We start from the raw sequence: 20,470 nt of genomic DNA, 5'->3' as shown, positions 1-20,470 counted from the left end.
GGCCTCTAACAATGTAACAATCTTTGCGATAACTATAGAAAAGAATGCCTTTGGAATGGATTGGGCATTTATTTGTCTCAATGTGATTTGAGGAGTAAGGAATAAGGAAGTACACGTATGCTGTCCACAGGAGCTTGGGCAAATTTAGAAGAAGAAGAAAAAAGGAAAGAAATACATACACTTCCCCGTTCTTAAGAAAAGGAAGTAGTGCTGACATCATCCCTCCAGCTAAAATCTAGCCTGTTTCCATGTCAAATAATCAGGCAATAGAATGCCTTCTTTGGGGTTAGGAAGGAACTAGAATGATTTTGTAGAATTTTCTTCTGAATCTTTATTATCTCATTCATTCACTCATCCAACAAATATTTCTTAAATGCCTATTATTGTGGTAGGTTCCGGGCATACAATAGTGAGTAAAGGGAAACATATAATTCCTGTCCTCAAGAGATGTAGAGTTGAGTTGGGGAGAAGAATTGAAATTAAAGAATGACATAAACAATCACAAAATTATAGTTGTAGGAAGGGCTAAAAAGAGAGGTATATGTGCTGAGAGAACTTATATGAAAAGATCTACTTAGGGAGGTTAGAGAAAGCTTGCCCATTAAGGAAGTATGACACCCAATAAAGACTAGGAGTTGACTGGGAAAAGAGAAAGGGAAGGTCACACTGGGGAAGGCCTGGTATGGAAGAGATGCAGGGCATGTTCAAAGAATTTAGAGAAGGTTCTTAGCATGCCAGGGTGGGGAAGAGTGGAACAAAAAATTACAGGAGAGGTTAGGGCTTTAGGGCATGTTAAGAAGAATTTGGGAAGCCGTTGATATATTTTCAACACGTGGTTGGTATAATCAGGTTTGCATTATGAAAAACTGACCCCAGCTCTGGTTTGAGGAACTCAGTGAAAGGGTCCATAATCGCCTTAAGGAGGTGGTTAAGGGGCTCCTGCTCAAGTCCCAGCAAGGGATGGTGGTGGCAAGAGAAGAGTGGCTGCATAGGAAGGAGAAGTGAATTTTGAACTCAACCTTCACACCATTGATAAAGTAGCTCCAGCTTTGGCAAGGCTGCTGGTGGACAAGAAGACGTCCAGCCCTCCTGATGCCACTGTCCTTCCTGCATCCTAAAGATGAGAGCTGGGAAGTGGCATTATCCTAAAATGCCAGAGGCAGCTTTAGCGCTGGGTGGGGCAATGTGACAAGATCAGATCAAACCATTCAATTCATTTCCAACCAGGACACATCTGAAAGAGGAACGGTGTTCTATTAACAAACTGCAAAAACCAGATGTAAACCAGGGTTGTCCTGGGCAAACCTGGTGGATTCAACAAGAAGGGAAACTTGACAGTTTATTTATCCTGTCCCACTCCTTCTATTGCTCTTTTTGCAGATAAGAGGCCATTGTCGGAATGCAAACCTAGATGTTCAGCTGACTCCCAGGCCACTTTTATTTTTACATTTTCTGCTGTATTGGATACATGCTAAAGATAACCTGTCTCCCGCTATCCGGGAAGGAGCTGTTACAGAGCCTTGATGCTCAGAATTGGAGGCAGCGACCAGGAGAAACGCGGAATCTAGGCCCTGTCCCAGACCCACTGAATCAAAATCTTCATTTTAACCAGATTCCCAGGTGATCCGTACGCACATTAAAGATTGAGAAAAACTGCTGGACTTTGACCTACAGTAACAAAAACATTTTAGAATGTGACCGTGCACGCACACACATGCGTATATACATAACTGAAGCAAAAGTTTAATGAAGCAATGCTCACCCTGACGATTTTACTAGAAAAAATAATTATCACGACTCACAAAATAGACTTCAGGATACACTCATGGGTCGCGACTTGTAGTTTGAAAAACACAACTCTAAAGCCCCTGGAAACAATCCGAAGAAGGTTAGGATAGGGGGCCGAGGCGGGGGACTTGGTGGGGATGCTATGGAACATGTAGAGACTGTGTTCAGCCGCTGTCTGAAACGCCTGCACTGAGTCACTCCTGAGTAAACGCTTGTGGAGAAGCAGTCCAGAGCGGTGGAGGGGGACAGAGAGGGGCAGTTGAAAGTTTACCAAGTCCTCAGAGGGGCTGGTCTAGGGGAGATGATTGACAGCCGCGCGAGAACGCGAGGGCTGGAAGGCAGGAGAGGGAGAAGGCTCCCCGGCGGCGAGAGGTCCTGCCCAGCTGTTGGTGAGGAGTTTCCTGTTTCCCCCGCAGCGCCGGGTGAAGTTGAGTGAGTCACTCGCGCGCACGGACAGACGACACCCCCGCGCGCGCACATGCCCGGGGCAGGAGCCGGCCTCCTGCGTAGCTCCCCTCGGCCGCCGGGGGCCTCCCCGCGCCTCGCCGGCCTCCAGGCCCCCTCCTAGCTCGCTCGCGGGCGCCACATCTGGCCCGCACATCTGCCTGGCCGGCCCGGCGCGGGGTCGCGAGAGGGCGCGGCGCGGAGGAGCAGCCGGGGCTCGGGGAGCGCCGGCCGCTGCGCTCGGGGCTCGGTCTATGCGGAGCAGCGGGCTCTGCCATGGGTCGGGGGCTGCTCGGGGGCCTGTGGCCGCTGCACATCGTCCTGTGGACGCGCATCGCCAGCACGATCCCGCCGCACGTTCAGAAGTCGGGTGAGTGGCCCCCACCGGAGCCTGGCGCTGCGCCGGGGGGTCTCCTGGACTCTCCGCCCCTTGTCTGCGTTTGACAGTCGGCCCCGGGCAGCCGGCTCTGGGCGGAAACCGGGAACGTTGCCCCTCGCGGCACCCAAGCAGCTGGACTCCCCGAGCCGCAGGGATGTGGGAGTTTTTCTTTAAAAAGAGAAGGAAAGTTACAGTGGAAGGGGGCGCGGGGCACGTTGGGGCCCCTTTGTGCGAGCAGGAAAGGCGTTGTGTCGGCCGCGATCGAGCCGGGCCCCCACCCCCGGAAAGGGAAGTTTGAGAAGTTGGTTATCTGCAGGCGGCAGGGGAGCCGCGGCCCGGTGCGTCAGTCACCGAGGCCGGCCGGTCAGCTCGCTCACCTGGGCCACCGAGGCGGTGCTCACCTGGCGATGCCGCGCGCCCACGCAGTTCTTTCCGAGACACCACCTTCAGTGTCCAGTTACTTCCCCCTAAGATCCTGGAAGTGGCCACGCATCCCCCAAGGCGGGCTTCTGAGGCCAGGCGTATTGCAGAAAAGTTTCAAGAAAAGAAGCGATTTTCAAAGGAAAGTTACCTGGCATCCACTTGGCCTGGATGGGGTAGGGGGTGGGAATGGTCAGGTGGAAGGCGTGGGATTATTTATTGAGTGCCTGCTAGGTGCTAGGTGCCGGGGATGCTGCCTTCAGGGAGCTGATGGTTCCCTGAAGTTATCGTTTGGTGGAAATCGAAGAGTTAAAATCATAAAACAACTGCCCACCTGATCGATCTTGATCCCCAGAGCTTTAAAATAATACAAGCATTGGGAGCAGAATCCCTGAGACCTCAAGAGTCACAAAGTTTTGCAGCTGTAGTCCACAAAACTGAGCATCTGTAGCTGTGGTCTGGTTAACTGAGTTTTGGAGCAAGTCTTCTAACCTTTCTGGCCTCAGTTTCCTCATCTGTAAAATCCCATGGTTGGATTTAGGTAACTTTATGTTCCCTTTCTCTTTAACATCTTTTTTTTTTTTCCCTTGATGACTTGGAGATGACCTGGGTAGATATGGGGTGAAATGTAGAAGATACTGACAGCCCACATCACATTGCAACACATATTTTCTCTACCAAGGGGCACAGACCCGCTTACCTTTAGGTTTGTGCAGAAGAAATATGCACTAGAGTCTAGATGGCCCTGGTGGCTCAGTGGTTAAGAGCTACAGTGTGCTATGGCTGCTAACCAAAAGGTCAGCAGTTCAAATCCAGCAGCCACTCCTTGGAAACCCTATGGAACAGTTCTACTCTGCCTTAGAGGGTAGCTACGTGTTGGAATTGACTTGACGGCAATGAGTTTGGTGTTTTGGTTTTTCTAGATGGTAAATTTCACAGAAAGAGAATTTGAGGTAGATTGGGAACTTTTTAAAATATGGTTTATATTGAAGGTGGCATGGGATGGGAATTTTTAGTGGGATGAGGAAGAAGCACTATTGTAAGCAAAAAATCCTAACACGTACTTGAGCTCTAATGTTTAATAAAATCTCAGTGTTTCGTTCTTGGATGTTATCCTATACTGCAGTACCAGAATGCTCCAGAGTCTCTGGTTTTACAACAGACTCTTAAAATCTGAGCTATATTTTGGTAATAAATATTAAAAATGGCACCCTTACTTTTCTTTGTACATTAAAAATCGTTAAAACGTTGGTTTTAGATAATGAAAGAAGGAAATTATCGGGCCCTGATTTTGTTAGTGTATCTGGAATGGGCTTTGTTTACAAGGATAAGATTTATGATTTGCAAATTCCAGACTCAATAGTTCATGAGTTTCACTTAATCTATAAACGCACTTTTAAACAAGTAGCTTCAAAAGCCTAGTGTTTCGGTTTTTAATTTGGGTTTCTAAATAATTTTACAAAACCTGCAGTTTTTATATTTTTATGGAATTACAGTTTCAAAATGGTTGAACTAAGGGTTCATTTTGAATTTGCACTCATTTGAGTCAAATTAAATTTTTGAAGATGGTTGAAGATAACAATAGTGAAGATGAGAAACCAAACTCCACTTACATTTTAATTTTTCACGTAAGTAGTTTCAGAATTTTCCTAACATAATCGGTAGTGTCGAAACATTTTTCAAATATCTCAGTGTAAGATAAGATATGATGAAATGAGATTGTTTATAGCCTCCAATGAGGTCAGCTGAATGAACATCCATCTTCTGTCTAGTCGATGGATAAGTGGGCACAGGATTTCAGCATGAGGACAAATTCCACTGGTAAATATATTGGTACTGTTTTTGTTTTTGACTTAGTAGATTCACTCTTCCTAAATGCTTAAAATTCAATTACTTTTTAGGAGGAAAACTTTACGTGTCTGAAAACTCTTCAGATCTGAAAAATAATGATTTTTACTTTTCAGATACCTCAAAGAAGATTCCTGTCGAGGACTCAGTGACTCGATGTGGGTGACAGTGTCCTAGGGATAAACTTCTTTCTGGTTCCTAAAGCCACTTGAATGACATGCTTATTTTGTGAGGGTCACAGACTGGAGATCACTAGGCCCAGAATTTGATCTTTGGTCTAGTTACTTTTGTTTTTATAAAGCACATTTTCCCCTCCAGGCCACTTTTGGCCACTTCCGTTAATAACATCTTATTTTTAACCGGTTATGGTTTATACAAAATACGAACCACATCTTGAGTTCAGTGCTGGCTTTTCACGGTAGCGTCCAGTGGAGACAAGGACTCGTGATTCCCTGTGTGGTCAGCATAACCGCTGAAAGCTTTCCACTTCAGGTGACTACTTACTGTTCCACAGTTACCAACGTGACTTTTGAAATTCTTCTTTAGGTTCATTTTTTAACTCTATTTTCCCAATTAAGAATGACACTTCATTGGTACCATTGTAAGAAGGGGCCATGACTCATTCTTCCCTCCCCGGTGTCTCCTTGTGCCAGGCAGGATGCTCACCGTCCTGAATGAATAAGACTGACATGGTCTTTGCTCTCATTTATTGAACATGAAGGACAAGTTGTAGGCAAAGAGAAGGATACACGTTTTAACCCTGTGTACTTGGAAGCCCTGGTGGCGTGGTGGCTAAAGCGCCCAGCTGCTAACCGAGAGGTTTGCGGTTTGAACCCACCAGCCGCTGTGAGAAAAAGATGTGGCAGTCTGCTTCTGTAGAGATTACAGCCTTGGAAACCCTATGGAGCAGTTCTACTCTGTCCTCTAGGGTCGCTATGAGTCGGAATCAACTCAATGGCAATGAGTTTGGTTTCTTTGGTGCTGGGAAGCATTATTGCATACTGGTATTCTATTTTCTAGACCCCCGTCTTCAAAGCCCATATTTTGTTGAATGTGCTAGGAGGGCGTGCATGTTGAATGTTTCCTTCTCGGTCCCTCTGGACATATTTTTTCACTGACTGCTTCTCACTTTTCTATCTCTGCCTTTTTACAGGTCCCCAGTTGGGCCACCTTTAATTCCACTCCCCATTCCCATAGCCCGCGGGATGAACCCAGTATGTCTGTTCAGCCTTCCCTTTGCAGCTAGGCTGGAGGTAGAAGAGTGTAGGTTCCAAGCTTTGGAATCAGGCCATCCTGGGTTCCCAACCCACGTCCCATTTACCAGCTCTGTCACCTGTTGCAAGTTATTTTACTCTTTCTCGGTGCCCTCATTTATAAAATGGGAATCACAGAACCTGCTTCATGGAGTTTTGGGGAGGATTAAATGAAATAATGTTTTAAAGTGCTTAATGTGGTGCCTGCAGCATAGTAAGTGCTCAAAAAATGTCAGCTTCTACTATTATTATTATTATTAGCTCCTTAATCTGGTCCAACAGAGCCCTCAGTGACCTGGTTTCCATCTGACTCTGCAGCGTGACGTCACACCAAGGCCCACACTTTCCCCTCTTGTTGGTAACATCTCCAGTCCATTCCCATCACCACCCACCTACGTGCTGTGAGTGGCTTAGTCAGCTGTGCCTTTGCTGAAACTGCTACCTCTGTCTGGAACCCTTGCCACCTGGTAACGTTCCTTCATCTTTTAAGACTTAAGTGCCATCTTCTTAAGGAAACCTGCTTGGAATGCCCCAGATTGAGCTAAGTGTCCCCTTCTGGGTACAGGCCTCTTGTAGTTCTTAACAATAGGAAGCTGACATGTCTTTATGTGACTTCCTTGCCCAGTAGACCTTTAGGCCTGCCCACCTGATCAATCAAAGGCGAAGCGTGTGTTTTGTTCATTTATCTCCTGGATCTCATGTCGTGCCTAGCACATCATTTAAAAACCCATACCCTTACCTTTGAGTCAATTCTGACTCACAGCGACCCCATAGCACAGAGTAGAACTGCCCCATAGGGTTTCTAAGGAATGGCTGGTGGATTGGAACTGCTGAACTTTTGGTTAGGAGCCAAACTCTTAACCACTGTTCCACCAGCACCCGGGAAATGCTCAACTGCGCCTCCACTTTAACCTACTGCGGCTAGAGCAACCGAGGTCTACCATTTTCATGACCAAGAAGTCACTGTTTCATGGGAGTTTGATTTCAATGATAAAATCTTTACTTTCTGAATGGCCTAGGCCCTCTTCTAAATAGGCAATTGCACTGTTTTGTAGTGTGGATTTGCTTCTTTTATTCTGATGAGATATGGAGAAAGATCTTTGAACTTCTGACAAATGAGATGGTGAACTCCTAGAAGTTTTTATCCCACCTCTTTAGCTGTAAATGTTGAATTATTGCAGGATATTTGAAGCCATTGGGTAACTTTTAAAAAGTTTCACCAAAGAAATTATCCAGGAAACGCAGATTGTTTTTTCCTCCAGAAGGTTGTTGAAAAGAAACGTCCCTTAAAAAATGAAGAGCTAACATCTAAATTTAGTTTCTACTTTTCTTTTTTTTTTTAATCAGAGTTTTGTTTTTTGTCTGTAGGCAGTGAAGCAGAGTTGATCAAAGGGACGTGCGGTCCCGAAGCAGCCACTGTCTCTTGAAGAGCAGCATGGATCTTTTTTAGGTCTGATGTAAGCCACTGAAATGGTTGCAAATAGGGTGCAGAGGAAACCTATTTCCTGGCCACAGCATGGTGTTAGTTAGCCAATTTTCACATAAAAGCTTAACCATATCACCTTGCTAGCTTTTGCCCATCAGGTCCTGACGTGCAGCTTCTGCGAATTTCACCTACGTTTTTCAGTAGAAACGTGTTAGCTGATATGCCTTCAACAGCAGGAACGCTCACCACTTACTGCGTTCCCTCCTCTCCTTGTAACGTTTCGCTCCCCAGGTACTTGTTTCTTCAACTGGCGCAAGATAATGATTATTATAGTTCTTTGCCAGGCATGTCGGAAGGGTTTGGACTGCTGAGCAGGCAAATTGGCTTAACTCAGGGAAAAGTAGGGTAGAGAAAGAGGGAGAACTAGCATTTATTGAGACTCTGAGCCAGCCACTGGACATTACTTATCTAATTCAATCTTCAAAAGAAGCCCCGCAAGATAAGTTGTTTTCTCTTTATTTTATAAATGGAGAAAAGAAGGTCTGCTCAAGGTCACTTGGGGCTCGCCTCTGTGAGTGTGTGCTGATGTTCTAAGCTCTTCTATGACCAGTCTTTCCAGGCTGTTTTTTGTGGAGTAATAAATGTTTGTACATGTGTGTGGGGAAGGAAGTTGGTAAGAGAGGTATGGGTGTAATAGTCAAGAAAGGAGGAACTTACTATCTAACATCCTTAATTCAGTGCACATGACTTCACTGATTTACTTCGTTTGTGTGATCTGCCTCCTTCCTGATTGTTTTTGCACTACAGAAAATCAAGATAAGGTAGGGTTTTTTGTTTTTTTTGTTTTTTGCACAAGGGAACTCTACCATTCCTAGTCTGGTAATATCATTTTGGTGGTGGGACCTTGCAGGTGACCCATGATTTGACCATTGAGATCAGCTGGACATGCACCATTTTCAAAGATGTGTATTGCTGACCCCAAATTCCACTCAACTAGGAGCATAATCTGTGGACAGGCCTCAGACAACTGCTGGTGAGGGCAGGCAAAACAGAACTTATTTAACATCTCGAAGGACAAGGGGACAACTTGACTTTTGAGGGCCAACTAATTTGAAAACTTGTAGGTGCTAAAGATTCCCTCCTCACCTGTTCTATCAGTATCGCTTCTGCCTTTTACTTACTGTGATCAGCCTCTTAGATCTTGGCATTCAACATGGAACAACTGTCTCCTTGGGTGTAGTCAGCTTATGGTCTTCTGCTTGTAGATCTTTAGGCTCTTGAAGGTTCACTAGCATCTATGTTCTGTTTACAGGGTTGGAGCTATAGATCATCATAATGGATTTAGCTTCAGGGCAAGATATCACTGGTAAGATTCAAATATAGGAAAGGCTGTCTGCTCTCAAGACATGCAGCTCTTTGCTTTATTATTATTATTATTATTTCTGATGGGATATTTTTCCCCCCAGTATTTTTTCAATTCTACAGCTAAAATATAGGACTACGTGGGCAGGGGCTTCTGCCCTTGGCTTTAGAGGGTAATGCTCTTATTCTTCTCTGGTCAAGCCCTCGCCCGTTGGGTGAGGAGACTCCTGGATCTCTGAGTCCATACAGCCCTCCCTTTTTTATACCATATTTTGGGTTCCTGGGAACCTAAAATTCCCTGTCCAGGTGGTCCTGAACCAGCTTCTGTGGACTACACAATCCCATTGGCTTATCTTCCTGAGAGCCTTTGTTGTCACTGGTGTGTGCACCCTCTGCTTGACAGGTAGCCAAGGGACAGCTGTGTGTGTGTGTTAGAGGTAGAACTTGGGTGTCCATACACTTCCTACAATGCCCACCCTGATGCAGTATCCAGGGAGTGGAAAGAGGAAGGCAGATTTTCGGCTGGAACCCAGAGATAGTGTCTCCCCATACCATTCAATTCTAGGGAGGGACTTTGAATAGTCCAGGAATTCTCAAGTTGTACCTGGTCTTCTAAGACATTATGAAAGTATATTTGTCAGATAAGAGAATAGGACATATTTTAGCAGTTAGCTTGTTTTGTAGCTTGAAATATTTTGCCTTATGGTAGGTGGGCCTCCATTTGTACTCTTGCCCTGGCCCTGCCTGTGGTAGGGGTCCGTCTGGCATCAGCAACATTCCTTTACAGAAATGTTGGGTAGAAATTAAATTTTTGCCAGTTGTGTTATATGTTCTCTGGAGTAGAGAGCATTGTTTATTAATGAAAAAGTATTTTATAAAACTAAGAGTTTGTAATCATACTGTTGTATTTCCTTTGGGAAATTCAGATTTTCATTGTTTGTATTTTCTATTCATTTGGCTTGTCCTAAATTAATTTTTTTTTTCCTTAATGCCCTAGTTGCATTTCCTCAGTGTATTGGGAACACTAGGGCAAGGTAAAGCTTATCTGGATGTTTTTTTCTACTCGTATAAATATTTTACTGCCTTCTCAAGCCTCTTCAGGAAAGCAAGAAAATTAAGAGAGTTTAAGGCAGTAAAAAGCCCTCCTGATGCTAAAAAGGTATAGAATTGTCATAACTAGGCATTTTAGAGAACCAGCGATTGGGCAGAAAAAGCATGAATGCCTTTGAAGGAAAATGTGGGGTCACGTATGTATTTTCAGCAGATGCTAGAGCAGCTCTTTACCGGTTCAAGTTGTAAACCATTACAGAGATTCGTGGACTGTAGGAGGTAACTCACTCTGCTGCTTTGGGAATGACTCTCTGTCATCCCGAAACTCTGCACAACTTTTTTCCACAGGCAAAGGGAATCTGCCATCTGCCCTGTATGAGTGGTATTCCCATCTTAGAAACCTTTACCCCAGAGACCACATATGAACAAAACCAAAACCAAACCCACTGCCGGCGAGTCAATTCTGACTCATAGCAACCCTATAGGACAGAGTAGGACTGCCCCATAGGGTTTTCAAGGCTGTAAATATTTATGGAAGCAGACTGCCACATCTTTCTCCCATAGAGCGGCTGGTGGGTTCAAACCACAGACCTTTTGGATAGCAGCCGAGCGCTTAACCACTGCACCACCGGGGCTCCCTACATATGGATGGATTTCCCAATAATGAGATCTTATAACCTGTCTGGATCAGGCTGAGCACTTTGTGTGTACTATTTAAGCCTTAAAGCAACTCTCTGAGGCAGGTTTTATAATGCTCATTTTTCCATTTTACAGGCAGAACACCAAGTCCTCCTGATATTAGAAACTTACTTAAAGCCACTCAGTTAACCAATGATTATGTTGGGATCTGAACGAGGATGGTCTGTCTTAGGGGCCTGGAGCCCTAATTGTTATACTGTACTGAAACTATGCTGCCTCAGTTGACAAAAACCACTTCTCCATTTTATCATTGGTGGTGGGAGAGTCTTGGCATTAAGAGAAATAATGATGATACCCAACATTTTTCCTTGTGCTTTAGCATTTTTCGTATATTGACTCATTTAACTTCCATAGCTAAAAAAAAGTTTCAACACTATACCAGGTAATCAGACACCATGCTTGTCTTGTGACCTCAATGGGAAAATTAAGGATGTACATCAAGGGATATAGTATTGGCTGAATCATGGAACAGTTACGCCATCAAGGAGTCTAAGTATTCTAGTTAAAATAGGCACTTTATTGATTTGGAAGAAGTGGGGAAGTTCCAGGATGCATCAGATATGTAGGGGAAAGGTGATGGAATGCCAAGGAAGATTTACCTTGAAACCTGTGGCACTTAAAGACCTCTCCCTGGTATAAACCCTTCCTGGGCCCTGACAGAAGTCCCACCAATGTGGTGAACCAGTGTCAGCGCGTCAAAAATATGTAAGAAAATCTGAAATGCCCGGAACCTCACGAGTCACATACTAAAGAAACTTTATAGAGACTTCCCAAATTTGGAGGCCATCTAAAAAATTTATGTGGCCTTACCTCTAATGCATTATGAAATTGAAAGAAAGTTTCCCAAATTATTCAGTAATCAATTATAAATTCTGATCGAGTAAAGGTGCAATGGGAAGACGGAATATTTTTCTATTTTTTCTGTAGAGAATATTGTAAAATGTTATCGGAAAAGGTGATTAAAAATTACGTGGTCAAAAATGTAGGGAAAATATTTCAGAGATATGTCAGTCAGATAATTGATAAGAATATTTGTTTTCTTTTAAATTTTATATCTGTGGTATTTGCAGCTTGTTAAAATTTGTTATTTGTTATGATACCATTTGTAATCCTAAATAAATATTTTTCATTCCTAAATTTCTATTCTTAATTTTATATCCTTTGTCTTAAACAGTGCCCCTGAAATTTGTAAGCTTCAGCTTCTACAAGAACTGAGTCTACACATAATGGTAGGATTTACTTGTTGGCTTAGGAAATAAATAAGCTAGATAAAGTGTCCCCCCAATTACAAACAGAAACTAAAATCTGTGTCATGTCATCAAACCAATTTTTTTTTTTTTTAAGTTTAGCCAAACCCTTCATCATTTTCCTAGTTTAAGGACCACACGCCAAGTAGAAAAGAAGTGGTAAATACATAATTATCTCAGAACCTTGATTTTGAATGAAAGGTAACCCAGACATGACCCTTAGGTTGAGATTAAGAAAACCTCTGCCTTAGAGACAGCTGGGAAAGACTAAAGCATGTTGTACTGGGAATCGAGGTATCTGAGTGGCTTGGCTATGGCTCTTGGTCCTGCTGGGTCTCGTTTTCCTTCCACGCACAGTGACAAGAATTGGACGAGATCAGTTTTTCAGTTCTGATCAATTTTATTCCTATGTTAGTTGAGAAGTCATGGAAATTGACTTAGAAACATTTACAGACTAGAAAATTTGTCAGAACTGAGATATCACAAACCCAATGGAGTTCATTAGAGATGACCATCATTATAATAAAGAAGAAGAAACCATAGTTATTTTGAAAATTTCCTACTGCAGGTGCCTGAGCATACATCCTGACTAAATGGCATGTTTACTTCAGCCAGAAGTCACGCCCTCATCGAGAAAAAGCTTACTTGGTTTGGGTGGCGATGTCTTTTCTCTTTGGTTAATTATGGCATTTTCATTATCCCTTTCCGCTGAAGTGGTAAAGATGTCTGTGAGGCTTTTTTCTAAGGTAGAAAATTATAAAGTGTTGCCACATTTGCATTGCTGTGTCTAGGAGAAGAAATAAAACCCTAAAGAAGCTTCTGGGTTTTTGGGGGGGGAAGAAGAAAAACATGTCTAGATATAATTAGTGTTCTATTGCCTTCCGAAGATTTCTTCACCACTTTTCTTAAAATATTCTCAGAAGAGACAGAATTTGCTACAGATTGGCAGTTTTCAGCCTGCTGCTGTTTTAGGCAGGGGAGTAGCTGCTCAGTCCCATAATTGCATTTCTAGCACAGAGTAAGAATCTTTTAACCACTGCTTTGAGTGACTGTCTAGTTACTACATATCACGCTTATGTTTTGTTCTTTAAAACCCATTGTATTGAGTGGAAAAAAGACTATATGATATCATTTGTCCTACAAGTAGATGAAAAGAAAGAAAAAGTAACCTATATTTCATTCATTATTCTGGAATCCCTGAAGATACATTGTTATAAATAATGTCTAACAATCTCAATCCACCCTGGCACTCTTTCTTTTATTCTTATAATTTCTGTGATCCAAACCTAAAACCAAAACCATTGCCATCGAGTTGATTCCGACTCATAGCGACCCTATAAGACAGAGTAGAACTGCCCCATAGGGTTTCCAAGGAACGGTTGATGGATTTGAACTGCCAACCTCTTTGTTAGCAGCCGTAACTCTTAACCACCGCGCCACCAGGGCTCCAATTTTTATGATAATTAATCTTATAATTTTTATTACCTCTTTTATTGCCTATTTATCTATTCTAATGAGCAACGGGCTATCTCTTCCTTTGTTGCTATCTCCTGTTCTTTATGGCTTCCAGCTTGCTCCCAGCTGTTCCTAGTCCTCCAATTGAGCCCAAGCGTTCTGACTCTGAAAACAATGGTTTTCTATCATCCCCTGATAACTGTCATTCCCAAAACATCATCCTGATAACAGCAACAAAGGATGATCTAACACCTCGCTCTTCAGAGGCTCCTCCCGGGATCGGCAGCAATAGTATGAAATGTAGAATCTCAATATCTACGACATCAGAATCTGCATTTTAACAAGATCCCCAGGCGTGTACTTACTGAAGTTTGAGAAGCACAAGTCTAACAGTGTTAAAGCATTTTCTCCAGCAGAGTCAAGTGATCTGCAGTGATTTGGGTGGATGAGGTCAGATCTGTTTCTGTCAATGAGGAAGAGGAAGACTGAAGGAATAGTTAGTTGCTCCTAGTTTTATGAGAGTCTTGACTCTTTCTAAGCTATAAGGCCGGCTTTAACTGTATGTAATTAACCCCAAGGCATCAGGTCAGTTAAATGAGTCACCATTTCTAACTAGTCTGCTTCCCCAAAGTATCCTTTATGGCTCTCGTCTGGTGACTGTTCCTCAACCGTGAACTGTAGAAGCCGAGGATCCGTTTCTTTCCTGAGCTAACAACATTCGTCATGTTTACCTCATGAGACGCTTAGCCACAGACCACCTTGACACATGGAGGCCTTCATTAATCCTGGGACTGTCATGCCCTGGTGTTTCTTGAAGTATGTAGCGCTCTATCCAAAGTATGTACTCGATACATCAATGAATTCATGACATAGGATTTCAGGAAGAGATTTTGTTCTTCAGCGTTTTTTAAAATTCACCTCTTCTGTCTTGAGAAACTTGTTTGGTTGATACTCATTGAGGATTCACTGAATGTTTCTTGAATCTCTCCACATTTAATTTAAACTGTTCTCTGAGTGCCGCTAGGAGCTTTTTCATGGAGTGGCTTCTGGATATTACTCACTAAGAGGCAATTTTTTGCACCTCAGTTATTTTTTTGTTGAGGCTTTGTATTTATATTATTATTATTATTGTGGTGGTGGAAATATACATGCCCAAACATTGACCAGTACAATAACCTTCCCATTTACAATTCAATGGCATGCATCTCAGTTACTTTTGTCTTCTAGAATTATGGGTCCCTGTAGTTCAGCGCGGAAACCCTGGTGGTGCAGTGATTAAGAGCTAAGGCTGCTAACCAAAAGGTTGGCAATTTGAATCCACCAGGTGCTTCTTGGAAACTCGATGGGGCAGTTCTACTCTGTCCTATAGGGTCAGTATGAATTGGAATCGACTCGACGGCAGCAGGTTTGATTTTGGGTTTGGTGGTTCAAAGCTCGGCTGGCTGTGGCAGCCTACTTCCATAAAGATTCACAGCCTTGGAAACCCTGTGGGGCAGTTCTACTCTGTCCCGTAAGGTCGCTATTAGAATTGACTTGAGGCAGTGGGTTTAATGGGTCTGTTATTAACACCCTTAGTTAACACGGTGACTACAATAACCACTTCTCACAACTACTTTCTGATTGTTCCAAATAATTTTATTTTCTGATTTTGTTCTTCTGCTTTTGATGCCTGAACTTCACTTGGCAAAAAAAAAGAAAAAGAAAAAAGAAAAAAAGCATGAGAGAGAGAGCTGAAAGAAAAAAAAGAAAAACTTTCCATTGCAGCTTCTAGCTTATGCTACTTCCTGTTGCACCAAATCTCACTTTATTCATCCGAATGATTTTCAAATCTTAACATCGAGAATCTGTTAACCAGACATTTATTTATAACGGGAACCTAGTTACATGAAATGCATAACCATTTGGTTTCATTTTTGCTCTTGTCTTTGCTACCACAATGCAAGTTTGACCTCTTATTTTCTGACATCTGTAAGACTCTCCAGATTGGTTTCTGCCTGTGGACTCCCCTTGTCCCTGATCTCTTCGTATACGTACAGTCTACCTACCCACCAGACATCATTTTGCATAGGTGACTGGGCTCCCTGCAAAGGCCTCTGGGAATTCCTGGTGATTACAGGGTCCTTGCTTCCTCCCTGAGGTCAGGAGGTGCCACACGGCTTCTAAGACGACCTTGCACACAGATGGAACACCAGACCTGCTTGATGAATCCAAGTGCAGATGAGGTCAAGCCTCTTTACCATTCCTACATCACCCTTGTGCAGCCCTCATGAGCTGGCTGCACTCAAACCAGCTTCCTCACACAGCCTTTATGTTTTCAAATTGCCTGACTTGTGACAATTCCCCTCCCCTCAATTCGCCCATTCGCTACCCGTGCCCTAAAACACCTTCGAATGCCACTTTTTCTGTTGCGTCTTCCTTTCCTATCCTGGTCAAACTCACCCTTTTCTTCCGCACAGCTTCTTCAACAGGCTTTGCTTTTGCACTCACATAGCCTTGCTCCTAAAGCCATCTGCGGTGAAATGTGTGTGTTGTAACTCCCTTAAAACAGTTCACTGGAGTCGATTCTGACTCATAGCGACTCCATGTGTCAGAGTAGAACCGTGCTCCATAAAGTTTTCAGTGGCTGATTTTCTGGAAGTAGATTGCCAGGCCTCTAGGTGGACTCTATCCTCCAAACTTTCATTTAGCATGTGAGTATGTTAACACTTGGTACCACCCAAGGACTCCCTTACGAGAAGGAAAATTCTTTGAGGGAGAAACGTCTGTCTGATTCTTCCCCAGGGTTTAGCACATATTCTCTCTACAAGGTTGTTGCTGTTTGTGCCCAGCGCAACTAGATGGTACCCAGCTACCACCACCAACTGTGCTGATAGGGATCACAATAGAGGGTCCTGGACAGAGCTGGAGAAAAATGTACAACAAAATTCAAACTCACAGAAAAAGACCAGACTTACTGGTCTGACAGAGACCTGAGAAACCCCAAGAGTACAGCCCCCGGATTCTCTTAACTCAGTACTGAAGTCACTCCTGAGGTTCAACCTTCAGCCAATGATCAGACAGGCCCATAAAACAAACAATAATACACGCAGCTTAGCCGTGTATATGAGACTAAGTGGGCACACCAGCCCAGGGGCAAGGATGAGAAGGCAGGAGGGGACAGGAGAGCTGGACGGATGGAAATAGGGAACCCAAGGTTGAGAAGGGGAGAGTGTTGACACTTGGCAACCAATGTCACAAAACGATATGTGCATTAATTGTTTAATGAGAAACTGATTTGCTCTGTAAACCTTTATCTAAAGCACAATTAAAAAAAAAAAAAAACAATTGTTGCTGTTTGCAATTCATTGCATTTAAAGGCCGGGGAAATTGCTTGCACATCCAAAACAAGGGTGGCAACTTTCCTTTTTCTTTTTTTTTTTTTTTGCTGGACTGCGTACTTCTGACCGCCCAGTTTTGCGTGTCGATGGCTTTGTTTTTGGTAACTAGCTGTACTGTTGTTTGAGAGAACCGTGGGCTCTGGGAAACCTTGACTGGTCTGCTGTGTGTGAGAACCGTGGGCTCTGGGAAACCTTGACTGGTCTGCTGTGTGCAAGTTTCTCTTTACCATGGACGTTTGCTCTGTCTGCAGACCTCGTTTCTCTGAATTTGAGGGAGCCGCCGTCTGTGGGAGTTAAGGGTGGTTGTTTTTCCAGCATCACAGACAGTCTTTGATTCATTTATCCTCTCGCATGTTACTCTTTTGTAGAGGGCCCCAGCGCATTAAGACTTTAGAGGCCAGAAAAATTCATGAAGTCAGTTATACTCAGGACGGTTTTTTGACATTCCCTGCCTTTCATTTTTATGACTCCTATGTTATCTCCTGCCATTGGGATGGTTGGAGCAGGGCAGGCTGGCAGGGTCTTGGTGCAATGGAAAGTTCCTGAAGGCACTCTGCTCCCTGCATCCCATATGAGAGGTGACCCTGGGTTGCATTCTTCGGAGAACTCTGTTAAAATGGCACACACGAAGGAGACTGGAATATGGGATGGGAGCCTCACAGAATGGATCGCCAAGGAGGGTCTTCAGCCCTCTCCTCCACCCTAGTCTCCGTCAGCTTCCTGCAGAGCCACCCTGTATAAACATGCAGTCTCCACGCCGGCAGTAGCATTCTTCCTATACGTGCTCAGCTTCCAGACAAGTCTCCATCTTCCCTTCTAACCAGGTCGACCCTCATGAAACCCCTCGATGGAAATGCTGGAGCTACCGCTGACTTCACAGCATGAGGTAGACATGGATGAGGAATGCCCTACCTGCCTACCAATGGGGAAAAGGGAGATGAAATAAAATTTATGTCTTAATATTATGTAGCACTTCTTAGAAGTGGTTGAAATGGAATACTCTTGAGTGATTGGGTGTGCTGTTGGTTGTCTTTCAAAACTACTAAAAACAGTTATCTTTTAAGATTTGTATAATGATGTTGAAGGGATGTTTGTGATAATTGTATAATCACTGACATTTAGTCAACCCTTTACAAAGCATTTTCACAAACTCAGAGTGTTGCGTGCTACCAGTTTTATTCATGAGGTACCTGTGGTGTCTTCAGAACATGGAGAGAATACAGTTTCTTAACAGTCCAATATTAACGTCTTGTATAACTGTTGGAGCTACAATTAATTTTAGCCTTTCCTACTCCATAGTATTGCTACTTCTCAAAGTATAGCTTCTTTCATCTAAAAGCAATTTGACTAAATATTAGAAATCTGTTTTAAGAATGTTCTGCTAGTCCAAACAATTTTGTTCTTCTCGATATCTTTATTCAAAGATATATTTTGAAGAAGTTCTGGGAAAAGAAGTCAAAGATAATACTTGACCTCTGATGCAATGTACTCTTTTGATTGTGATTAGTGTTTTCACTCAATTTATGTTCAATGGAGTCTCTGGAGTGAGCTCCTGAAAATCTTGGGAGAGTCTGATTCACTGACTGTCGTTTCTCTGAAGTGTTCTTCCCGTGTTACATGAGATGGCCACAGAGGTTCCCTTGGTTCTCTGTGCTCTCTCAATTCAAGTTTCTTGACATTGTAAAGATATGCAGGCGTTAGGGTGGGTAATTGATGATGGCGTTTGGTTGCAAGGAGCCGCTTAAACCTCACTTCACTTGTGGGCTTGTGTGCACGTTACAAGTGGTGACCAGGGCCACAGTAGAAAATCCTGCTTTTAGTGTACATTTCAAACACTCTTTGGCACATAACCCACCCGCCACCAAAAAAACAAAAAACCCAAACCTGTTGCTGTTGAGTCACTTCCAACTCGTGGCAACTGTGTCACAGAATAGAACCGCTCCATAGGGTTTTCTTGGCTGTAATCTTTATGGAAGCAGATCGTAAGGCCTTTCTCCTGCATTGCTGCTGGGTAGGTTTGAACTGCCAGCCTTTAGGTTCATAAACCAAACCTATTGCTATCGAATCAGTTCCGACTCATGGCGGCCCTATAGGATAGGGCGGAACTGCCCCATAGGGTTTCCAGCGAGTGGCTGGTGGATTCAAACTGCCGACCTCTACCTTGGTACATTCCTGCTTGGAATATATAAAATGATTTTTGTAGTTAAAATAGCTGTTATTTTATTTCATTGTTAACTGAATATTAAAAGCAAAAAAAAAAAAAAAAAGTCTTGAAAATAGTCCTTTGCTACTTGTCCAGGGAGACAAAAGACAAAAAATGAATGCAAGCAAAACAGAAACGAGTAGTGATTTGAATCATCTTACTATCGTTGAAATTTATGGTGAAAGCGCACTAGTGGGGAAAAAAAATGGTCTGGTAACTTTGAAGAAAATGTATTGACCATGCCAGTAATCATTTTCATAATTAACTTAGATTTGTAGAGTGCTTTGTTATTTGCAAAACAGCTTCAGTTGTAGGTCATACTTAGTCTTTCGAGCAACCCTCTGAGATGGGTATAATTATCCCGTTTTACAGATGTGGAAATGGAGGCCCAGAAAGATGAAATCTTCTACCCAAGCTGTAATAGGACTACTCATCCACTGAAACCTTGTAACGTATCATGAATTTATCCTTTAATCATTTTACCATTTAATCATTGTACCTCCTTGCTGCTTAATGTCCTGGTAAATCTAAGATAAAAACCATGGCCCCATGAGATTTTCACATTTTTGTAGACGAAGTGTGGAAGAGGCAGTGGAAGGGTTGATATCGGGAGCCTTGTTCTGCTTTGAAAAGCTCCCATTAGAAGCCTTATTCAGGACTGGAGAATTTCCTTTTTCAAGACACACTTCTTAGAGGGTTCTGTCCACCAGTCTTGCACAGAGTTCAAACTGTGCGATGAGTCACTTTTCTTTTTTCCCAGTTCTTGTGGGGACAGCTTCTCTTTTTAAACGCCATGTGCTCTGCCTTCTGAGATTATGTCACAATTGTCAGTAGACAAATGTTGCCGTTTATAAGCGGTTACTCCAGTTGCTACAGGGCTGTGGTTCTGCTCTTCACCAGAGCCTCACGGTGCTCGAGCTGATCAGGGATACGGGCATCTTTGCGTAGAAGGGCGCTTCTTTGCTGCGGGAAGGGCACTTATAGAAACAAACAGAAAGAGTCTAGTCTGGCAACTTGGAAGAAAATGCATTGACCATGCCCAGTGACAGCAATCATTTTAATAATTACTTAGATTTGTAGAGTGTTTGTTATTTCCAAAACAGCTTCAGTTATATGCCATACTTAGTACTTCGAACGACCCTCTGAGATGGGTGTAATTATCCCATCTCAAAGAATGACCTCTATTAGGAGCAGCAGATACTGCAGACAGTTTTAAAGGTACTTTATTATATCTACTTCTGCTTTCCTGCAGCTTGCTCTGTACAAGTGCTATTAGCTCAACAGCATATAAGGGGAAGTTGAGTCACCATGTAGTTTTACTTAATTTTGGTTAAGGAAAACACATTAGGTGGGCTCCCACACTGTAATATGGCCTTTGTTCTCTTCTTCCTACCAGGATTTGTTGGGATCATTTTTCCAATATGGGCTCGGAAATGAGAATCATTCTGAGCCATTCTCCTCAATGGAGATTTTTTCCAGCAAAGATGGGCTTCATTATATCTAAGATAGGCAAGTGTAT

The 20,470-nt window shown here is 43.1% G+C and overlaps 1 protein-coding gene across 4 annotated transcripts in view; it reads left to right on the top strand.

Moving 5' to 3' along the window:
- The first annotated feature begins 2,173 nt into the window (after positions 1–2,173).
- The window catches only part of TGFBR2 (transforming growth factor beta receptor 2), a 97,026-nt gene continuing 78,729 nt past the window's right edge, over positions 2,174–20,470 (top strand). Inside the window, exons 1-2 of one of the 4 annotated variants that reach the window (XM_004377358.2) lie at positions 2,286–2,602; positions 19,324–19,398. In XM_004377358.2, coding sequence (XP_004377415.1) covers positions 2,509–2,602; positions 19,324–19,398 — 169 coding nt within the window. In that variant the 5' untranslated portion in view covers positions 2,286–2,508. The other 3 variants (XM_023732252.1, XM_004377359.2, XM_023732253.1) reach the window with 3 other exon arrangements.

The sequence above is a fragment of the Trichechus manatus genome, unplaced genomic scaffold (genome assembly GCF_000243295.1).
Source record: "Trichechus manatus latirostris isolate Lorelei unplaced genomic scaffold, TriManLat1.0 scaffold00049, whole genome shotgun sequence".
Taxonomy (NCBI): Eukaryota; Metazoa; Chordata; class Mammalia; order Sirenia; family Trichechidae; genus Trichechus; species Trichechus manatus.
This window is presented reverse-complemented; position numbering and strand designations above follow the sequence as displayed.